Source organism: Natator depressus, chromosome 7, assembly GCF_965152275.1.
Source record: "Natator depressus isolate rNatDep1 chromosome 7, rNatDep2.hap1, whole genome shotgun sequence".
NCBI lineage: Eukaryota > Metazoa > Chordata > Testudines > Cheloniidae > Natator > Natator depressus.
The window spans coordinates 83539158-83561674 of record NC_134240.1 but is presented as its reverse complement, the minus strand read 5'-3'; the positions used below and the strand labels follow the sequence as shown (position 1 = coordinate 83561674).

General features: G+C 41.5%; 1 protein-coding gene across 1 annotated transcript in view; it reads left to right on the top strand.

Moving 5' to 3' along the window:
- Positions 1-593: 593 nt before the first annotated feature.
- The window catches only part of ADAMTS14 (ADAM metallopeptidase with thrombospondin type 1 motif 14), a 99656-nt gene continuing 77732 nt past the window's right edge, over positions 594-22517 (top strand). Inside the window, exons 1-3 of the mRNA XM_074958940.1 lie at positions 594-828; positions 2180-2601; positions 21430-21586. Coding sequence (XP_074815041.1) covers positions 747-828; positions 2180-2601; positions 21430-21586 — 661 coding nt within the window. The 5' untranslated portion in view covers positions 594-746. The remainder of the gene's footprint in view (positions 829-2179; positions 2602-21429; positions 21587-22517) is intronic.

The following is a 22517-nucleotide window of genomic DNA, read 5'->3' as shown; positions in this document are numbered from 1 at the left end:
GTACACTGAGAAAGCCAGGGCCCAGCCGCTGGTGTTTGCTGAAGACCTTGCACCTTTGGCTGCCCCGGTAAAGGGACCCACTAACCAGACCGCTGGGTTTCAGGGCTGCAAAATGCGGTCCCGATCCATGCCGTGGAGCAGAGGGGCAGGTCTTCGCTCGCAAGAGAAGGAGAGCAGCCGCCTGCTAGCAGCCCTAACGTGGGGCTCCCCAGGGTCTCCATCTGCACTCCGCTTGCTAATGGCAGCTGTAGCAATGCTGAAAGCGCCACGTGCAAGGGACCTCCCCTCCGCGCCTGTCTGTGCCTCCCCCAGGAGAGGCCCTCGCTGCCCCCCACCTCCCCAGGACTCTGCAGCCGGCCTGACACTCACACGCCGGCGTCACTGCGCGGACCCCCCAGCTGGCACCAGCCTTGCATCGAGCGGCGGCGGCAGGAGCCTCCCGGGCTCCCTCCCAGCCAGCGCCTCCTCCCTCCTCCCCACTTTGCATTGCCAGCTGCATGGGGGCTTGTCCAACTTGTGCACCGTGCGGCGGGGACCAGCAGCACCGGCTCCTGCTCTGCGTGCGCCTCTGCCTCTGCCAGTCTGCAGCGCTCCAAGAGGAGGGCGCCTTGCTGAGCTCACCAGAGCCCGTCTCGCCGCCCGGCTTCCCGGAGGAGCAGCAGGAAGCCGAGGGGAAGAAACTCCACTCCCTCTGCCTCTGGAGAGCTGCTCCCTGGAGCCGCCAGAAAACGCTTCGCCAGCGCCAAATGGATTATCTCTGTGTGATGCTGTCTTGCTTGTTTCCTCTCAGCTACTGGTTTGCTACAGCGAAGGCAGCAAAACCCGAAGGTAGGAGAGTTCCCTTCGCTCACGGATGGAGGTGGTTTTTCTTTTTAACCTAAAGCAGTCAGACATCACTTAAATCCGTGAGATCAGAAGGAGAAAGGGAGATTCACGGGAGCAATGCCAACAGGGCTGCAGTGGGCGCTCACAGAAGGGAGTTGGACAGAGGGGAAAACGAGTGTAATGTTAAGAGTTTAATTTCCTTTCCTTTTCTTCTGGCTCCAGTGTGAATCTCTCTATCTGTGTGTTCATCCGTCCATCCATCCATCTTCCCTTCCTTTGAACTGTTTTTAGGCTTTCAGTTATTTAAACCGGTGGGAATTTAGCATTTTTCCATATTGCCAGTAAGTGCAGAAAAATACTTTCTTTGCATAACCCCCACTCCTTACCTAAGTCTTATTTACACTCTCAAGATGGGATGGGGGCAGGGAGTGGCAATCAAAGGCTCAAACTGAAATCACCACGCTTGCTATTACAAGTGCCAGGCCTTCTGTCAGATTTGCAAAGCAATTTTAGTTGGCGTTTAAGTGTGCATGGGAAAATATAATTGCCTAAAAAGTTAGAGTGCAGGATTGGAATTCAGTCATCAGTCTCATTGAAAGCACAGGTTACCTTTCCGTGTCCCATGTTATTTTTGTCATACTAAATTTACTTAGTGTGGGTGTGTGGTGTGTCAAATCTGTGCAATAACATGCCAATTAAAAAGATACATTTCTATATTTGAGTTGAAAATGTTAGACTCCTATGCTTGTAATTTCTATTTGTCTGCATGTCCCACTGGTTATTTTTTGCCGTCTCTGATTTAGGCGATAGGGGTGTTTTAGGCTGTTTTGACAGGTGTATTTTTATGTAACTGGCTGGAACTGTGCTATGTCGATTATGATAGGAAATTGCAATAAGGAGGTGTGTATCCTACTGGGGGTCCATAGCAAACACTTCTAAATTGATGCTGATATAGTTTTATTTTAATGGGATTCCTTATTTTTGAGAAGTAATGTTAGATGGAAGCTGAACAATAAATAGTTTGGATGCTTGGTGTTAGTTAGGTATGCAAGAGGCATAAGTGTATGTCAGGATGACTTTATTCTGCTACATTTGATATGCCTGCTAATTTAAAAATACAAAGTAGACACGGAGTAAACTGGAGTTTATAGGAGGGGGAGAAAGTTTATTGGCTTAAACATGTTTATCTAATTTAACAAGAAAATCCAGTGTTGAAATGGCTATGAAATTCCTGATGCATATGGAAATTAACATACAGTACCGTGGAGGAAACACTTTTCATAACACATTTACAAAGGATTGCTCTTTGCTTTGAATGTATTGAAGTCTTTCTATCTGTATTTATTTCCACTAGAGCACCTCCTGTCTGGAAAGCTAAGTGAGTATGGTGTGATTGTGCCCTTCAGTACAGATTGCCAGGGACGATTCCTCTCGCACATGGTATCTGGCTTAGTGGCAGCAGGCAGTCCTGAAGCCAGCCATCCTTCCACCCCACCCTCTGCTCGGCACAGGGTGGCCCGCAGCACCCTGGATGAGACACTGCACCAAGGCAGAGCTGGAAATCGCTTGTTATACTTCAATGTCACGGTTTTTGGGAAAGAACTGCATCTCCGCCTGAAGCCCAACCGTCGACTTGTGCCACCTGGAGCCTCTGCTGAATGGCAGGAAGATTTTCAAGAGCTGTTCCGAGAGCCCCTCCAGCAGGAGTGTCTCTTCACTGGGGACGTCACAGGCATGCCGGGTGCCACTGTCGCTATCAGCAACTGTGATGGACTGGTAAGCAGAAGGCAGATCACCCTTTTTCAGGACAAATGTTCCCCCTTTCTCTTCTGCCTCATTATTTAACCTTTGCTGTCTTTCTATGATTGCTTATTTAATTTTGGCTTTGTATCGAAGCAACTCGCATCAGAGCTTCTAGTACCTCTTTGCTGGCGACCCAAGGAATGAGCAAAGAGGCCTATGACAAGTTTGACGATATTGGTTTGTTGCTAAAATTAAACTTTCCATCTAAAAGTATAACAGGAAGATGTTGGTTGCTTATTTGCAATGCCCTTCTCCTGCCCTGGAGATCCTGTCTGCTCCCGACGTGCCCTCAGTGCTCCTCCTGCTGCCAAAAATACATGACCAGCTCTATAATGTGAGGTTATTTCTAGTACAGAAGGAAACGTAAAAGCCAAGGAGACATTTTTCCATGTATGTTAACCCCGCTGGTTCTTCTCTTCCAGTACACAGCAGTGCCAGGCTTCCTAGAAACTTGCTCTCCACTTGAGAATGTTGAGGGCAGGAACCTTCTGGCCAACTCTGTGTGTCTCATTAGATTTTGAATTGTAGTGCCCTGTGTGTGGTACTCTTGAGAGATGAACTACAGATCCAATTAACTATGTTATCTGGTAGTAGGCTGACCATGGCATCATGCAGCAGGTTGTCATTCATTGGCTCATTGCCATGGATTAGCTTTCCCTTAGTTGGCCTACAGTATATTGTCTATTATTTCCCTCAAAAAGGTTCTGCCCTGAAGATATCTGTTTCCTCTGCCTTTCATGTCCATCTCTCACTGCCTATAGGTCCTCTTATTTTTGCTTTTCTGCATCAATCTTCTGGGTAAGGAGCATAGGATTGGAGCCTCTTTAGAAACAATCAGCTTTGTTTAATTGACTGAGAGGTCAATGTTGGTGGTGCAACAAGTCTCTTCTCCTATATTATGCCCTGAAGCATGAGGTTAGTCAGACAGCCTTTGTTATTGTTGTCCTAGTCAGTGTAACTGCAGGCACCATTTTTGTTCATATAACTTTAGACCCTTACAAAGTTAATGTAATAATTATGTCTTACATTGAGATAATGTAAGTGTAAGCCCCCATAGTGGTTTACAAAATATATATGTATATCTGTGTATTTAAACAATGTAAAATCATCTCACCCACTACTAGTTTACAACCAAGTCAGGAATGGAGGAGTTTTGCTGTCTTGTATCAGGGAGTTTCACAGCTTGATAGTAAATTGCACATTAAACATGTTCTTTGAGTTTTGTTTTCTTTTGTTAACTTTTAATTTTATTGACTGACCCCTTTCCTTTAATAATAGGAATGGGCAAAAAACACCACTTACAAAACATTCTCCACTACCTGTTATTTTCTATACCTCTATGATATTTCCTCATACTATTCTTTTCCCAAATGAAGTGCTGCTAAATGTTTTGATAATTTCTTACTCTGAATCATCCATATGTCTTTAATAGTTTTAGTTGCTCTTCTCTTTGGATGAGCATTAGCTTTGGCTAGGAAATCCACTCCAAATCCAATGGATGTCCCAGGGGTGTTTGCCTTGTCGGATTGCTGCTCCCCAGCTCTGCTGCAGTTCTGCTTGACAGCATTCCTGGATTAGTATAAGGAGATGTCTTCTGCACGTTGTTAGTAAGAAGAGACTTCTGTGAGCTTGGGGGCAGGAGAGCATGTTGTGTTGCCCCAGTCTGCTTCCAGGCCCAAGCTGTGGTCCCTTCTCATTATGATGTGCAATGGAGGGGGAGCAATCTTCTCTCAAAATGGTCTCTAATCTTGAGTAACCTTAATTGTGTTCATTCTGTTTATAGCAAACTCTGCCACCTGAACATTCACCCCCTTTTCCAGATTTCTAATAAATGGTGTATATCGAACCATGCCAGTCTTGATTCTTATCCCGAGGGCAGCCTAGGAGTAATCACTTTCCACATTCAGAACGGGCCATTAATTTTGCTCTAGTTTTTAATCCATAAGAGGACTTTTCACTTTCTTCCTGCGGTGATGGTGATGATCACCACAAATGCTTTTTGTATTGCACCAACAGTATATGTTAGGCACTTTAGAGACAGGTATAAAGACAAAGTCCCTGAGCTTTTAATAAGTAAAAGTAATACAGTATTAAGGCCTCAGGTCTGTAGTGAGCTCTGTGCAGGCTCATGAGACCACCCACATGGAGCCCATTGTGGGATCAAGGCTTCGGTGGAGACTTCCCAGTCGAAGGGCTGAGCACATGCTGGAGCATTTGTAATTCCCACTGAGCCCTAAATGGCTACCAAGTTGCCTCAATAAGCTTTTGTGAGGAGCTTCATTTACAAAAATGTGAAAGTGTAAATGCTTTGTATTAACTGGTTCCATTTTAGACACTATTTTGTTAACTCCTTTGAAAAGGTCTAATGGGTTATAGCGGTGTGACTTGTTCTTTCAAGAGCTGTGCTGGTTCATATCAAGTTATACTCATTTGGCTTTATGATTTTATTTCCAAGGAATTTCTCTGCTATGTTTCCTGATACTGAAGTAAGGTTCAGTGATCTACAGAATTCCTGAGATCACACTAAGCACCTTTTGAAAAACAGGTATTCTATTGCTGCCCTCCTTTTCTCTAGCAAACTATAGTAACTTTTTTCACTGATAACTTACATGTTTTTGTTAATAGCTCAGTCTTAATATTTCAAGACTTTAATTTCTTTAGAACTGATAGGTGAACTACCTCTAGTATTGCTAATTTATTGCTACAGTATTTAAGTTTTTGAGTTATTGCATCACTTCTTTGTACAACTGATATTCCCACAGGCTTCTTTTGATACACTTGGGAAATTCCTTATTATTTATTACATCTTTGGATATTTGCCCTTCATATTGTGTCTGACTCCATTTATTCCTTATTCCACATGCCAATATTTGTTATTTTGTCATATTTCAGAGTAACAGCCGTGTTAGTCTGTATTCGCAAAAAGAAAAGGAGGACTTGCGGCACCTTAGAGACTAACCAATTTATTTGAGCATAAGCTTTCGTGAGCTACAGCTCACTTCATCCGATGAATCCGATGCATCCGATGAAGTGAGCTGTAGCTCACGAAAGCTTATGCTCAAATAAATTATTTTGTCATAGTATCACTTGAGCTATATTCAGGAACCTCCCTTCTGAGCAAATGGATTTTAATTTTTTAACCTGACATCAAGTGCAACGATCCGATCAGATCCCATGACGATGTCAAACAGTTATGTTATGGGTTACTGCTTTTGGTGGCTCAGCCACACTCACTGCCACTCCTTAATCAACTCTTGTGTTTTACTCAGGCCCAAATCAAGAGTAACGTCTGCTCCAAATGAGCTGCTCCAAGAAACAGTTGTTTGTGGCACTAGGTCTTGATGGGATGTTCAATCAGTTTCTCTTTGGGTACCTGAAGGCACTATTTATAGTTATTCTAGTGATGCTATCACACTGCTTCCTTGAGCTGCCTGATTTCACCATCACTGTGCTATCCCTTAGACTAGCTGAGCTCTGCCTGGGTCACAAGAATGCAAGTCGAAGATTCTCCGATTTTCTGCAAGATTTCCTGTGTGCAGAATGATGGATTCCACTAGAAATGGTAGACACTTTCAAAACACTCACACATTTTTCTTCAGAAGTGCACATTTTTAAGGTTGCCCTTTGTGCTGTTTGATATCTGTATTCTCTTAGCCTGGGATTTGTATCCACCTGCAATCTGGGATGCAGATCCTCTTTTCTTTACATTTTAATGAATCTAGTTCTTAAGGATGCCCAGCTGACAGCTCTGGAGACTGAAATCCTCTGCTCCAAAGAAAGGAAAAGCCTGGGTAGGTGGAGTTGAAACCAATATACCTCACCTCTGACCTGGAGAGTTCACCGCAGGAGGTCAGAGGTGTTCCCTCTCTCGCCCCATTCAGTCCTCAGGCTCCCTGCTCAGTCTAATGACAATAGCCCCAATTGTGGAGGTAGCATGTGATGTGGATGCTCCTATACTTGGGGCTTGTCTACCCACAAAAATTGTACTGTTTGAACTACACTGGTATAGTTAAAGTAGTACAATCCCCCCTTGTCTGGATGTAGTTATACTGATATAAAGATGCTTTATACTGGGATAACTGTTCCTGTACGGGAAAGGTAATAAGTTAAACTAGTATAAGTTACCTGTATCATTCTGTATCTGCATCCAAACTAGGGCTTCTACTGGTATAACTATATTGGTAAAAAAAACCACACCCGAACCAAAATAGTTAAATCAGTACAAAATCTGTGTATAGGCCAAGCATAAGAAATGGACGAAAATGACCTATTCATTTCACGTTGGCAGGGGTTTGTGTATTGTGCTGGAATTTGCAACAAATTCAAAATTTCGGAGCAGCATGGAGAAATCATTTTTGAACGGAAGTCTTTGTATTGAATTAAATATTAAAATAAATTTCAGAAAAGGTCTTTGCTGCATTGAATTCAATAACAAATTGTTTGTGGATGTTTCCCTTGCATTACAGTTTGCTGCAGAATGCAGTGTGCTGTAGAAGTTGGAGAGGTTTGACATAACGTTTTGGAAGCAGTGGTTGGTGTAGTGATCAAAGCTCTGGTTCACCTGGAGGAAAGGAATGGTGGCTGGTAGGGTAGAATTAAGATTTTAAGAGGAGGACAGCTCTACTTTGTTAATGGGTAGGTATGCAGAGACTCCCCCGTTACTGGCTCCTGAGAGTGGAGATCAATGTCTCTTTCCTGTTTGACTTTCAGGAGTTTTTCTTCTGCCTCTTGTCATGGTCCACTGATAGTTATGCTCCTTCTTTTCCCCTTTACCCCTGTAACAGCTTATTCTCTCATTCTTCACATAGTCAGTGACCCAGTGAGTAAAACAATTCTCAGCCTTGTCAGAGGTCCATGAATGCCTTTTTCCATTGGCTAATTTACCACATACCACTAATTGGACCCATGCTTTTGGGAGCCCAAAGACATACTAAACTGTCCAGAAATTTTCTTGTAGTAGATGGATAAAGGATTTTGTATCTTCAGCCATACATTCAAAAATGGTCAGTAAACAGTGTTTCTGTAGGACCTGCTGATTTGCAGAGCAGGATTCATTGGATTTTGCTGATTTGCAGAGCGAGATTAGTAGAATTGCAGTATGCTGCTTTTCAGAGCTTCAGTAACCATATACTCCAATGGCTGCAACTCACTTTTTGGTGTCTCCTGTCATCCAAGTTAAATTAAAACAAAATGTTAAATCTTTTAAAAAATAAATATGTTGCCTTTCGGTATTTTCTTTCTTTCTTTATAGCTCAAGTAGATTCATGGGGAAGAAAAGGGCTGCTAATTTTCCCTACATTGCATTTCTTGTTCCTTGCCCCAAGCAGCAAGTTCCTTCCCATCATTAGTCCAAGTCCCTGGAATGGGAGTGGCATCTCCAAGTGGGAGAGGAGGGGTCAGAAGGACAGGACCTAAGTGCAGACTGTGATTTCAGGGTGTCAAATGACATTTTTGTCCAAAGTACTATCTAGTTTTGCTCTTCTGCATGCAGGGACAAATCCTCAGCGGGTGTAAATTGTCCTGGCTCCATTCCCTTCACTGGAGCTATGACAATTTACACTAGCTGAGGATCTGGCCCCCATAGTAGACCTATAAGTGAATGGAATAAAAGCTTGGTTTTACTAAATAAAACTCAGAAATTCAGCAGACACTCAGGGAACAGATATGGGCAGAATTTTCAAGGTAATATTTATAGTTGCTTTTCTGACCATAACCACACTGTATTTGCAGATGTGATTAAGCCTAGAAAAGGTGGGTGTGTTGATTTACAAGGTAGGCAGTAAGATAATTGGGAAATCTAGAAGAATATGTACATAATCACATAGCGGAGCTGTACAAACCTGCCCCTTTAATAGGGGAGAATCTGGCCAAAGAGATGTTGCATTTCCCTTTGTTATGCACGTGTCCTGTAATTGTTAACTTTACTAGCAGTTATCCATGAACTTCAAAAAGAGAATATAGCTCCTACATTCCAGTATAGCTTGTGTGGGCCACTAAGGGTACATCTACACTGCTATAAAAAACCTGTGGCCCAGAGATTCGGAGCCCAGATCAATTGTCTCTGGATCACGGGGCTCAGTCCATAGGACTGAAAATAGCAATGTAGATGTTGGGCTGGAGCCTGGGCTCTGAGATCCATCATCCTCGTGGGATTTCAGAGCCGGGGCACCAGCCTGAGCCAGCACGTCTACACTGCAATTGTTAGCCCCACAGCCCAAGCCCCGCGAACCCGAGTCAGCTGACCCAGGCCAGCCGTGGCCATGCTGTGTGCCTTTTATTGCAGTGTAGATGTACCACACAGTGTTGATAAAGTCAAATGAAGAACATGTACAGATAAATTATGTTGTGTCAAAACTGGGAACTGGGACCACGATTATTTAGAAAGTGCTTAAAATTATTGTCCGAAATCCATATTTACACATGTAAATAGGTAGCCTGATTTTCAAAGGTGTTGAGCCCACAGCATCTCCCATTTTTATGCCTAGCTATAGGCACCTGTGTTGGAAAATTTTGTCATGGGTAGCTCCGGTACTTTTGTAATAGGCTGTTGAGTCCTTGTCTTCCATATTCGTTTCAAAGGCGGCCCTGAGTTCAGAAACAGTGAGAGTGGAATAGCTATAATCTTTTGACTTGCCATCACACGTTCCCCTCCAGACACAGTCCTCTGCAGGCTCCTTAGTTTTCTTGGAAGTTAAGGAATCTCATTTTTTTGCAGTGTTTTACTACATATATATATACACACAAATGAAAGTGAGCTAATATTCCAAGTATTTTTATGGGAACAGTAATTAGAGCAACTGAGTATTGCACAGACCCAGATCAGCAGCAGAGCCCTTGTCGGTTTTTCTGCGTGTCTTTGCGTATCTTGCTGTCACGGTGTTTTGTTAATTGCAGAGGTCATTTGCTGGTGAGGAGAGAGCATATCCTGCTGTTATATGAGACACTGGATTCAGGTGTAAAGATGGACTCCCATTTTGGGGAGAAATGCTAAAATAGTATACTTGACCACTAGTTAGTGTGATCAATGCCTGCGTATTTCATAATTTTCTTTGCTAATAATCAAGGATATTTTTTTAGAAGCAAAGGTTTATTCTCCTTTAAATCACTTCTCTTTCTCCTTTTTGGTGCTGCAGTAACAAGATAATGCTGAATTTGTGACATCACAATCAATTCCAGGGGAACAGACTTGGGGTGAAATCCAGGCCCCATTGAAGACAATGGGAGTTTTGCCATTTTTTGATGTTTGCCAGTTTTGACGCTTTGAACACAAGATTGTGTCTTCACAGCAGGGACCATCAGAAGAAGAATTTAGGTTGTTGTGGAAATGTATTCATTTATACATCAGTGAGTCTTATTCTCTGTTATCCTGCAACTAGTCATTTACTCTAGGGCAAAGTAAGAGTAAACTGCTACCACATCAGACTGCTAGCATTTTAACAACAGAAAATCAGGTCCCATTGTCTTTAAGAAGCAGCAATAAAAGAAAGTGAAGGGATAAATAAATTGCTTTTTGAATCTTTTTTCCCCAGGGTTGTGCACTATGTAAGTTCCTCCACAAGGGGTACTCCTGCTTTCATTGAATATAATGATTGTTTTGCCATGGATCTCAATAGGAGAAGGGTTGAACCCCAAAATGTAGATGGTGGTCTTTTAGGACTATGCTTGTAATTTCTGGAGCATGGGCTTAGTGTTAGGAGGGAGACAGGTCACTTATTTAAAGGTTCATAGGAGGTGTATCTAATTGCTTACTATAGGCCTTATACCAATCTCATTGAGACTGATTTTACCGGGGTGTAACGCTATCACTTGAATGGAGTTACTCCTAATTTGCAGTGATGTAAGTGAGATCAAAATGAGGCCCTATTTTGGTTGAAGAGCTAATTAGTGGAGTGATTCTCTCCCCTTGACTTTCACCTCTGCAAGACCTAGATTAAAATTCCAATTTAGGGCACAAGTAACAGTTCAGAATAGTTCCTGTTCGTAGACGTCACAAAACCACGGCTCATTTTGGCACACTTTTGCCCTGTTGGCAATCTCTGGTAAGGAGAGGTCCATAACTAGAACAGGAAGGTTATTGCAGGTCAGGATTGATGTGCATAGACAGGGTCGCGTGGAAGCCCAGAACTAAAGCAGTAGGAGATGTTGAAGATCAAGACTGAGGTGTGCTGGCTAAGATTTGCAGGAAAAACTTGCACAGTTCTTGCCTTTACTGTGCCAGGCTCAACCCAGTTCTGTTTTCTAATTTTTCTTGACCATTAAATCTGCTAAAAAAAAATAGCTACCTAGCTTTCATTTGATTGGTTGCAGGGTCATGGGTTCATTATATAGCCTGTTATTCTTTGTGGAAGATTGAGCAAGTCAAAGGAGGAAGCTGGGAAATTTAGTCTGCAGGGGAGTCACGTTTCTCAGACATAGCTGTGCACTAATTCTGTACATATGGGTCCCATTTCAATAATTCTCTTCACATTTGAAGCTAATCTTTTTGATTCCTGATCATTCAGCTTCAACCCAAAGTGCTGTAGGACTAAATTTTACCCTCAGGATAAATGAGCGTCCCACTCACATTGACTTTAATGGGAACGAGGCAAACATATTTGAGGGGAGAATTTGGCTCCCACTTTAAAGTCTGAGGGAAGAACATTTAGACACATCCCACATCACCACTCAGCATGTTCCTGAGTTTGTGACGCAGGACTAACAGGGTAAATAGGGCAGATAGAGACCTCAATTCCCAGTAACTTCACTGAGCAGAAGTGTGCTGGATCAAGCCATATTCATTTGCAAGTAATGTACTGGTCTAGAGTTATCCAAGTGGCTAAAAAGGCCTCTAATTTAGTTTCAGTATATTTGTTCCATACTTTGCTGTGTTTTTTACAATTTATTCCACATGTAACAATGTATAAAATATACTGGAAGTGTGTTACACTGCTGCCCAGATTATGACATATGGGATCTGTTTAAGGTGCAGAGTACTATGCCATAACATATTCAAAAAGGCTATTAATTTTGTAATATTTTTAATACATTGTCTCATTTGAAACATACCATCTGTGCAATAAATTTTATTATTGAACAGAATTTGGTTTTGAGTAGTGCCTTTCATATTTAGGGAATTGTACGCTACTTTCCAATGTGATGGGTCAGATGCAGAGTTCTCCAGCTAAATGCCGCAGCCATCATGCACTCATGACAACAATTGTCAAACATCAGAACCTGTTTATCAGAGGAGGGAATGTAGGTCAGGGCGACAGGTTTATCCTTTACCCTTTTTAGGGCCAGATTCTGTTCCCCCTTCTTTAATTGAATAGCACCATTGACTTCAGTCAGACTACTCCTGGAGTAAGCACCTACCCAGCATGAGTATAGATATCAGAATCTGGCCCTTAGAAATATGTCAAGAGATCAGCTCCCCAGGAGACAGACAGCTTCTGTGCTTATATACCAGTAATGTGGGCCAACGCAGTTGCCAGCTTAACACAATGCTGCCTTCTACTGGAACGGACCACAGAAGGGATGAATCCTTACTGATGGGTTTCCAGGTGAAAGAGAGCTCAGTTTAATGTCTAAGCTGAAGGATGGCACCTCTGCTCAGGTATCACTTCTTCCCAGTACTGTTTATCCAGATGAAATGATAATTTTATATTTTTGTGGGTGTTTGAGCCTCTTTTACCCACTGATTATAGAGGAAACACTAATGGGGGGAGACATTTACCCTTGGCTCTGTGGGCCATCTCTGAGCCCAACTGTCTGGCTTCCATTCGGAAGGCTGGCACCTCTCCAGCTCTGTGAATTCCACTGTCCCTCAGTGTACATTGACAATCAGTGAAGAACTAACATTCCCCCTCCCAAACCCCGCTCATCCTCCAATCTTCTTCCCCAGTACTCTTTGTAAAGGTTGAGCCTAGATAGAAATAAGTTTACTGTAATGTTTTAAATATATTTGCGAGTGTTTATGGTGGAATCCTGTCACAAAGACTGATTAGGGCGAGCCCTGCTTTGATAATTATCTTTGACTGAGAACTACAGCCAGCTCCATAAAACAGTGAGTTTCTTAAGTTAGCAACAATATTTCCATCTTGCCAAGACAGATTTAGTTCTAGTTAGTATTTAAAAAATGTACAAGTCAGGTCAATCAGGTTATAATTAGCTCTAATTCGCACCCCTGCAAGTTGTGCCATTTTTACAATGTGATTTGTTTTAACACACACTTGAGGATTGGGCGCTTTGTGATAAAAAGGTTTTCATGCATTTATCATGGAACTACCTCATGATGCCCTAACCATAGTGATAGGGAGGAGGCTTGTGTGCAGAATGCCCATGTAATCTAAGAATATGAGGAGCAGAGAGAATAACAGACGATGACTGATGCTGACAGGCACCCTCACGCTGCATTTGCAGATGGTGGGGGGCAGAATGGAGCCCCTGTTTTCTGATGTCCACTAGGACAGGTGTGGCACTTAAAATGGTGTGTTACTATTGGATCTCCTGATGTAAGTGGATGGAGTCGAGATGTGGGGGCAAGACCAGAAGTGGTAAACTCATTGCATCACTGATGACCCAATAAACCTCTTGTAAAGATTCAGGCTAAGGATTTTGAACCAGGGTTGTTGCATCTGAGAGCTTTTTGCTGTGTCACTCTAATTCTTACACAGCTGAAATATTTAAATAAAGCAATACTCGTTTTAGAATGGGCAAACTTGTACATTCCAAGCGCCTTCCTTCTCTTTCAAGAACCCAAAAGGCCGCTGTGATTTGTGCTTTTTATTTATTAGAATACTTTGATTATAGATTAAGTGTGCACATTAGTCATTAGTGTTTCACTTGCCTTGCAGTGGGAATTCTGCACGTTGATAAATGGATTGGAAGCTTACACTCAGCATCACTGTAGACTTTACAAATGACTCTGTGTCTCCTGCTGGTAAAAATGCTCCTTTGTAATTTCCTTAGGTAATACTCAATCTACTGCAATTTATATCCCCGTGCCTCCCACAACAGCAGTACGCTAAGGGGGCTATTTATTGTTTTTTCCTCTTTTTTCCAGTGGTAGAAGAACACCAGTATTGCAAAAAGCCAATGGAATTTTTGTGTACTGAAACTGTTAGTGTTTCTACACTGATATGGGAAGCTCTGAAGTTTGTGATTTTTCAAATTTATAATTAATGAAATCATCAGTATCTTAAGATGTAATCACCTCCCCCTCTTCACCCTAATTGCTGAAGCTCTAACCCGTACCAGGCGTCTGGCAGTGGTCGCAGGCAGCTGGCAGTGGTTGCAGACGTTGGCAATGATTGCTGAAGGATTGCCTGCTGTTGTCTTGTCCTGGGGCTACCAGGATTTTGTGCTAAGCAATCTCACTCGACTCTGAGCTGCTTAAACTCTGGAGCTGCTCTGCAGAGAAGATTCCTGAGAGAAACACGTGATTTAGTTCACTGAAATGGTTGGTCCTGGGTCCGTCAGGAGAGGTAAAATTATGACATTAGGCTCCTGTTTTTGTTTGATTTGGGATATGTCACTAGCAGATGTACAGCTGTGACTTAGTTCCAAAAGAAAATTCAAAATCAACCAGGTATATTCAGGCAATAGGATTGCTTGAATTGCTAAACACACCAGTGTCTCTTTTCTGAAGGAAAGATGTTCCTGTGTGCAACATGACTAACATTCAAACTGCCCAGTGACTACTTGGGGATTCTATCTCTTCTCTTGACTAAGGCTGGATGCTTCAGAACAAGGCAAACTCCCCCGCTATAATGCACTACTAAAAATGTATGACGCTATCGTGTATGAAGGTGGGGATTATTTCTTCCTGTTGCCAGTTTATACTCCAAAACATAAGGATTGAAAGCCCTTGAAGTTTAATTGTTCTTAGTGTAAATTCATAGTGTATTCTCATATAGGACCAGATTTTCAAAAATGAAGCAGCCAAAATTATTGCACTTGTCTAACATATACATGGGAGTCTTCTATGTGCATACCATAATCAACTATTCATAATGCATGGGCAGCTAAGCATCACAAGAAGTTGATTTACACACATGCATCAAAGATTTGCAAACATAAATTAGGCAAGCGCAGTAATTTGGATTTGTCTGACTTTGAAAATCTGGCTCACAATGTCTAATCCTCTTTTGAATTTTACTGAGTTATTTGCCTCAATATTATTCCACAGCAGTTAGCTTCACAGGAATGTAAAAAAACACAGGCAAGTAATTTTTGTCCAAGGCCATCATGGATTTTGTATCTAATTGACAAGAAAGTGTGACTTTTTTTCGGACCATACATAATTAGCTGTGTGCACAATTTCAAAACTGCAGAAGCGCTCTGGGAACCAGGTACTCCCATATTCTAACCCTATCTCCGCCACTGATTAACTATGTGGCTTTGCTCAAGTCACTAAGGATGAGATTTTAAAGAGACATAGGCACTTAGGGATTTAGGATCCTAAACACCTAGATCCCTTTTGAAAATGAGACATAGGCTCCTAAATCAGGTAGGCGTTGCAATACTGAGCACAGCAATGCCTAAATATCTTTAAAAATCTGGGGCTAAATGCCTGATTCAGTGATTTCCTTAAGCACATGCTTAATGTAGTATTCCCATTGACTTCATGGAGTCTCACTGACATCGGTGGAACTACTCATGTGAGTTAACTGAAGCATATGTGTAAGAGTTCGCAGGGTCAGGGCTCAAACCTCTGTGCTTTATTACCCCATCTTTAAAAAAGGGAAAATAATAAATACTTACCTTTTATGGATATTGTAAATAGAATTGGTTCAAACACCAACAGAAATTTCACAGAGGTTTCTAAAACTTAAGCAAAGCTCTTTTGTTTTTGGAAACTAAACTAAGCTAAACTAAACTAAAATAAAAAATTCAGTGGAATTTGTTTCGTTTTTCAAATCAGCAATTTTTTTAAATTAAGTTTTTCTGTTTTTAAATTGAAAACCTTCAAAATCAAAATGATCTGTTTGGAAATGATTGCATTGTTTGGCTTATCAAAATTGGCAATGGAAAATAAATTTTAAAAAATAAGAAAACTGAAAATGTCAAATGAAAGGTGAAAAATGACAAACAAAATATGATAACCACATCAAAGAATAATTAACGTTACACTTTTTGTCAAAAAAAATCTCAGAAAAACTTTGAAAAAGGAAAACTCAGACTTGTTTTGTGAAAGTTTTCAATTTTGAAAAACAGTCAGTTATTATTGTTATTATTTTTAAAGTTTGTTCAAAAATTTTCAACCAATTTAGTTTTGAGCATTATGAAGTGAATTAGCACTTTGTAAATATGAAAAAAAATGACAGACAAGAGTATTATTATTTATTAATCAGTACTGTTATTAGTAAGTGGCTAAGGGAAGCAGAAAAGAATTTAGCAAAGCGATGGGTAGGACAGACAAAACATGCATTCCTTTTGTCAGTTTGTGGCATTTGTAGGAAATGGAAACAGGAGACTAATTTTCATTTGATACTCAACTCTGATACCCCATTCAAGCAACATATCCAGCCTTTTTAAGTACAGTTCCAGCAGGTAGTAAGGCCCAGATCCTCAAATTATTTAGACTCCCAACTCCCACTCATTTCAATAGGAGTTACCTTGTGACTACAACAGCCTCTTATTACAAGGGATTTCCCTTATTTTTTCATCTCTGTACAACAAGATCGGGAGTAGCTGAGTGCTTCAAAAAGCAGCAAGAAGTACCCCGGTGAATGTAGGTGAGTACTGATTGTTATTATTATTATTGATTAATAATATTGGGAGGAGTGGTGGGGCAAGGGTGCTAAGAAAACAGTCCCTTATTTCTGAAATGCAAAGTTGGCAACTCTATGGTGCTTTGTTCCCTGTATTAGCTAATGAGCTTTCTCCATATCTTGAACACTTGACAATGGTGGGAAAAGATCTTAATACAGTGAAAGAGAAAGCTATAGCTAAAATTCAGGGTATGCAATAGCACCTTGTTAAGCACATTCCATTTATAGGATAAAATTGATTTCAGTAGGAGTTAGGCACCTAATTACCTTTGGGGATCTGGGTCTAGGTAACTAAATGTCACTTGTCTGGACTAAGTTTATGGTTGTCCCAGTATGCTGATTCATAGGATTTTTCCCAGGTGATGTGTTGCGTAAGGTATTTTATCCATGTTACATTTGTTGCCTTTAAATGTCACCAAGTGTCTTCAAGTATTTTTCAAATTTGGAGAGTTTTTAAAAAGTATAACATCTGTGAGTGCATAATAATGTTGTTAGGAATCTGAAGGAAAAATGGAGTAGGATGGCTTTGCATTTTTTGACAGTGTAATTCTCTGGTGCCATTGTAATTGGGTTTATGAGAACTAGGGTGAAGAGCTGAGATGGCTGGCACCAACAGGACACACAAATTGATGCCCTAGTACTACCCAGAAACGTGGAAGGGCCTGTGACGCTGAAGGTTGCATGATATCTGCAACATACCATATGGCTCTGCAGTTATCACATAGTTATGCAACTATCTCCTGTGTATCCCTTTCACATACGTGTATGTGTATGGCCTAAATTTTCTAGGTAGCGTACTCGTGGTAGACTTACTAGGTAGATCCTAGTTGGTGACCAGTGATTTTGGGTGCTCAAGTGGACATCTTAAAGGGGTCTGGTTTTCAGAAAGTACTGAGCACACACCCTCAGAAAATCAGGCCCCTTTAAGGTGTCTCAGGTTCAGCACCCAGAAACTGAGGCACCCAGAATCACTAGTGACTTTTGAAAATTTAGGCCTACATCTATAAAATAATAGAATCCTCCTGGGATATATCTTCCTTCAAAGAGTGGTACATTTGGGGGCCTAACTTGGTTGACTGTCCCCTTAATGAGTGGCTTCAGCACTCCTTGGCCAATAGGATGGTTAGAAAGTCATGAGTTCACACTCCATGATCAAACAGGCGGAGCTGGCTTGCAAAGGTGAGAAGCCCATGTCCAAACATAGCCTTCTTCAATAATAGCATAGGGAGTACAGGAGACTATAGGGAAGGCAAAGATCTCTGTGTTAAATGTTCTATTTTTAAAGTAGTGAAGTAAGGAAAAGCCCAAGAAACGATACTTGTGTAACAGGTGGGCTGTGTCATTAAATCAATCCTATATAATGTTGAATGGTCAGTGGATGTTTCCATGAGCAGTAAACTACTGCTGTGGTCCTGTTCCACTTTGGAAAGCACAATTTTCATAGCCAGGAAGAATATTTAAAGTTTTAATAATAAGATTCAAGACTGTTAAGGCATTTTAGTTCATAGGATTGTAATATGCAAATAGATTAAGGAGTGGAGGTGGAGAATAGTAAGAGTTGAAAGAAGGAGAAAGAAAAGGAGTTGTGGGGAACAAAGAGATGTGAAAAGGAGGAGAGAAGAAGAGGAGAATAATGACTGGCTGACCACACTGATTCTACCATCCCACTTGTTAACAATAAGATGTTCAGTGGGAGGAAGACAATGAATGGAAAATGTTTAGATGCTATGCTGATGGAAGCTAAAGAAAAGCCCAAGGAATCCAGGTAGAAAGCTACCTCTGTCAGAACTGCACCACCCAATGATGAGCTAGCTTCTCATAAGATTACATCATAGGGGGAGAGCAGAACAGAAAAGGGGAATCTGAAGAGAAGGAAGAAAAAAGGCAGGTGTAGAGGAAAGGAGGGATTGGAGTCAGAGCAGCATTGATCAAGTCTATCCTGGGCTGTGCCACCAACTAGTAACGGAGTCTGCAGTTGTAATCAAGCTAATCGGAGCTATGGGAAGCAGCCTGAAAGAAGACCTTCATAAGGCTATAGTAAAACGGGAAGGGCCTGAGAAATGGTATTTTAGGCCATTGTTACGATCCTAGAACAACTAAATATACCTATTTTCCTGGGGAAAAACTTGTTTCCAAAAGCATTAAGCAGCTAACAAAACTGAAGTGGGGCAGCTAACAAAACTTGGTGGAGTACAAGCAAGTCAGGTTGGCTAGTGCCATGATGAATACAACTGTACACAAATATGAAGGGAATCAAATGACACAGGCAGCTTAGAAGGGCCCCTGATTTGCCTTTCCTATCCCTTCTAAATATGTCTCCCAAGTCCAGTCATTTGTTTGTACTTCTTGTAAAACACAGTGCTTTTCAATGCACTTAAAAAAATTTCCACTAGCCTAGTATTGATGTGTAATCCAGTATGTACAGCCCCAGCGCTCATAGGCAATATTATAGAAACAAACCAGCATGCTCAGCCTGGTACTCACAGGCATTCATAAAATAATAAGCCAGTGTGGACAGCCCATCATTCATGGGCAAGCCTGCAGGAACAAATTAGCATACATGTGCATGATGGAGGCCAACAACTTTCATAACATGACAGTGTTAAGTTTCAAACTCCTGAAGGAGCCTGTTGATTAATAATGAGGGGAAAAAACTTTTAAAACTGTGAAAGATATTTAGTCCTGCCACTGAGTCTCCAAGGGCACTGTGATGTGTGTGTTGTGAGAGAACTTGCTTTTTGGATGCTGGATGAAGTAAAAGTGATATGATGTAAGGACTTGGTGACCGCTAGACCCTTGTACTTGTTTTTGCTAAAACTAGGCATCCCTCAGTGTGTGATTTCCTTTTGATTGCCTAAGGTCCTAGCCAGCTGGAGTTTCAGTGCATAACTGATTTGGTCAATTTCAAGGTAAATGTAATGGAAGCTTAATGCTAATTAAGAACAGGTGGTTGCCAGAAAACATTTCTAATAACATTTGTTATTTCATACATCTTTTCCTTGTCTGGGAGGTATTACTAGTCATAATACTTTGTATTTATAAAGTCGATTTTCATTCAATGTTCTCAAAAGGCTTCATGGCCAAGGATGATGATCCTCTTGTAGCTGTGAGTGGAGTTAATATGTTTTGTAGAATGGCTGATTTCCCTCTCTGTCCTCACCATCTCCTCTTTGGGGATGGCCCTGGAGGGTTGCTAGAGTTTGAAAGCAGGGTTGCATGATAGATGATGGATCCCAGGGTGTGGATGAGTTAAATAGAAACACTTGTAACTGATCAGAAGAAAAGGGATTTTGTAACCGTATAAGGAGCTTAGTTTGAAATTGTTTTTTCATTCATTCCTCTTTTCCATCAAGAAGGGGAAGTTGAGGGACCTTTTATTACAGCCGGTGGTCAAGAGTCAAAGGAAATTAAACAGCTAAAAGATGCCCACTCAGTCTATCTTCGCTGATAGATTGTCAATGAGTTTTGCAAAACAAATTTGATTTGAATAGATACCTCTCTTGAGTCTCCCAAAGAAAATACTGCTACTTGGACTGATGGAAGGGTTGCAAACGAAGGCCCTTCGTGGAAAGTGATGAGTTATTCCACGTTACTGTAAGGGGAATAGTGGGGTATGGAAAACAAAGGGAAATTATTATTTGTATTGCAGTAGCACCCTAAGGGCACCAGTCAAGGATTGGGGGTACATTATACTAGGCACCCTACAGACACATAGTAGGACAGTCCCTGCCCCAAAGAACTTGCGATTTAGGTTATGACAAGATGCAAAACGTGAATGATACAAAGTTGCTGTCCAAGACAAGACAGCAGTAATGTGAGTACGTCATTGTACGATAGGAAGAGGGCTGAACTAATCAGCAGTATTGTAGACATGACAGTAAAGGTACTTTTAAGGAGATATTTGAAGGAGGATAAGGTAGAGGCTTTGTGGATCTTTTCAGAGAGTTTTTCCCACTCATAAGGAGTGGCATTGGAGGAAACATGGAGGTGTTTGAGAAAGCAACATACTGGCAGATGACAAAGGCTAGTATGTTGGTAAAGAACAGGTGGAAGTTGACATTATGGTAAAATGCATCAAATGGATAGGGCAGGGCTTAATTGTAAAGGGCTACAGATGGAGATAGCAAGCTTGCCCTTCATGTGGTGGAGAAGGGGGAGTCAATGGAGGATACAAGGAGGGGAAATCTGCCCCATTGGGGCTGAAATGGGAATTTCTGCACAGTTTTGAGTGAATAACTCTAAATATTGCAAAAGTGTTTAAAATGCTTTTGAGAAGTGTCTAAAGGGATCTAAGGCAGTATCATAAGGATTATTCCAATCTTTAGGGGTTAGTATGTGGGTATTGTTTTTGTAAATTATCATGGAACATAAGACAGTGTTTTGGAGTAGAAACAGCTGAACATGTCACTAACGTTCTGTCTTTGTTGATGTGCATTTTATTTTATTTTATAGCGCATACAGGTGTACTAGGCTCTTCAGAGAAAATTCACGGAAGACAGGTCCCAGCTCTAAAGAGCTTATGCCATAAGGGACTGAAACTGCCACACTCCTGGTTGAGTAGTACCTTTCTGTGCAAGTAGTTGCATCAGTTAATTTCCAAATTCCATGGATATTGGCAAAAATGTCTCTGGCAATAACGTGAGATCTGAGAAGGGTGGGCTAATGAATGTACAAGTGTGTACCTTCGAATTTAAGGTCATAAGTAAAGTGAATTTGCTGGCTTCAAATTATCCTGATTTCCATCACCAGCTGTCATTGTCGATAGTTTATTGATTAAATACAGTATCCAAGTTTACTCTAGGAGTTGGCTGTTGCACATGAGACTTTTATATTTTCTTCCTTTCTCTTTTTTTGCAGCGAGCAGTGATGCTCTAGTGTTAAAGAGTTTAATGCAAATTGCCTTTGTCCACACTGTTATGGGGGTGGTCTTGTACTCTGGTGTTCCTTTTCACTCCATGTCTGCATGTTCCCTTTAATGCACTCTTTTAGCAGTACCGTGAATGTATATGTATTTTCTTTCCTTTTCCCATTTTTGTTTTGTGCATTCTAGGCTGGCCTGATTCGGACGGACAGTAGTGAGTTTTTCATTGAGCCTTTGGAGAAGGGGCAGCAGGAGAAGGAAGAGAATGGGAGGGCACATGTGGTCTACCGCAGATCCGCTGTCAGACAGGAAAGAGCAGAATCACACAAGGATCTTCATAATGAAGGTAGGACTGTGTGTGAGTGTGTGAGTTTACGACATGCTGCATGCACATGCTTCATTAGCTCTGGCTGAGCTGCGCTAGGGCACAAAATCTGATTGATGAGGGGTGCTTTCAGCAACCTTTGTGTTTCCCTGAACCAGGTGTATATTTGTTCGTGGTGCTTCTTAGAGTACCTGGGCTGCTCTAGATTGTGCTTGGCTACCCACAGCTCCCAGGGAGCTTTCTGGTAGTTGGCAATCACTGCTAGCCACACTGTTTGCTCAGCCATGATACCTGTGCTGGGAAGTGGGAGGAATCCTGGTGAAAATCCTTTGGAGCTCTGTTAAGCTTAATGGCTTCTTTATGCCCTAAAGCACCAGAGAATTTGGCAGCTAGAGTTTCCTAAATCCAGTGAAAGTACCTCGGGATGAATCGGCTCCATAATTTTGTTCCAATGAATGGAAATGATTTGTGTTTTATCTGTAGAAAAATAAAAATGCAGGTGACTGGGTGCAGCGAAAACCCCAAGTCTGCTCTCCCTGGATAAATATTGAAATGGAGAAGTCTGCTGTCACTGAGTTCATTTATTCTCTTCAGTATCATAAGGCATGTTTTTGAATTCCGTACTGGTTTCAGTGCAATTAAAGATCTTGTACTTGGTCATAATACTGTAAGGATGCCTTTATGGGAAGGCCAGTTTTAAGAAACCAGTAATGATAATAGTAATACTTTGCATTTCTATAACACCTTCCACCTGAAACTCTCAAGGTGCTTCATGAACAGTAACTGATTAAGCCTCACAGTACTCCTGTAAAGTAGGTTTTGTTACAAAGACAGTTAAGTGACTTTCTCAAGGACACATTGTCAGAGACGGGATTAGAAATTAGGTCTTCTGATGTCCAGTCTTTGTTCTAAGCACTACTCCCCCTGGATCCCTCTTTCTCAGTGTGTCAGA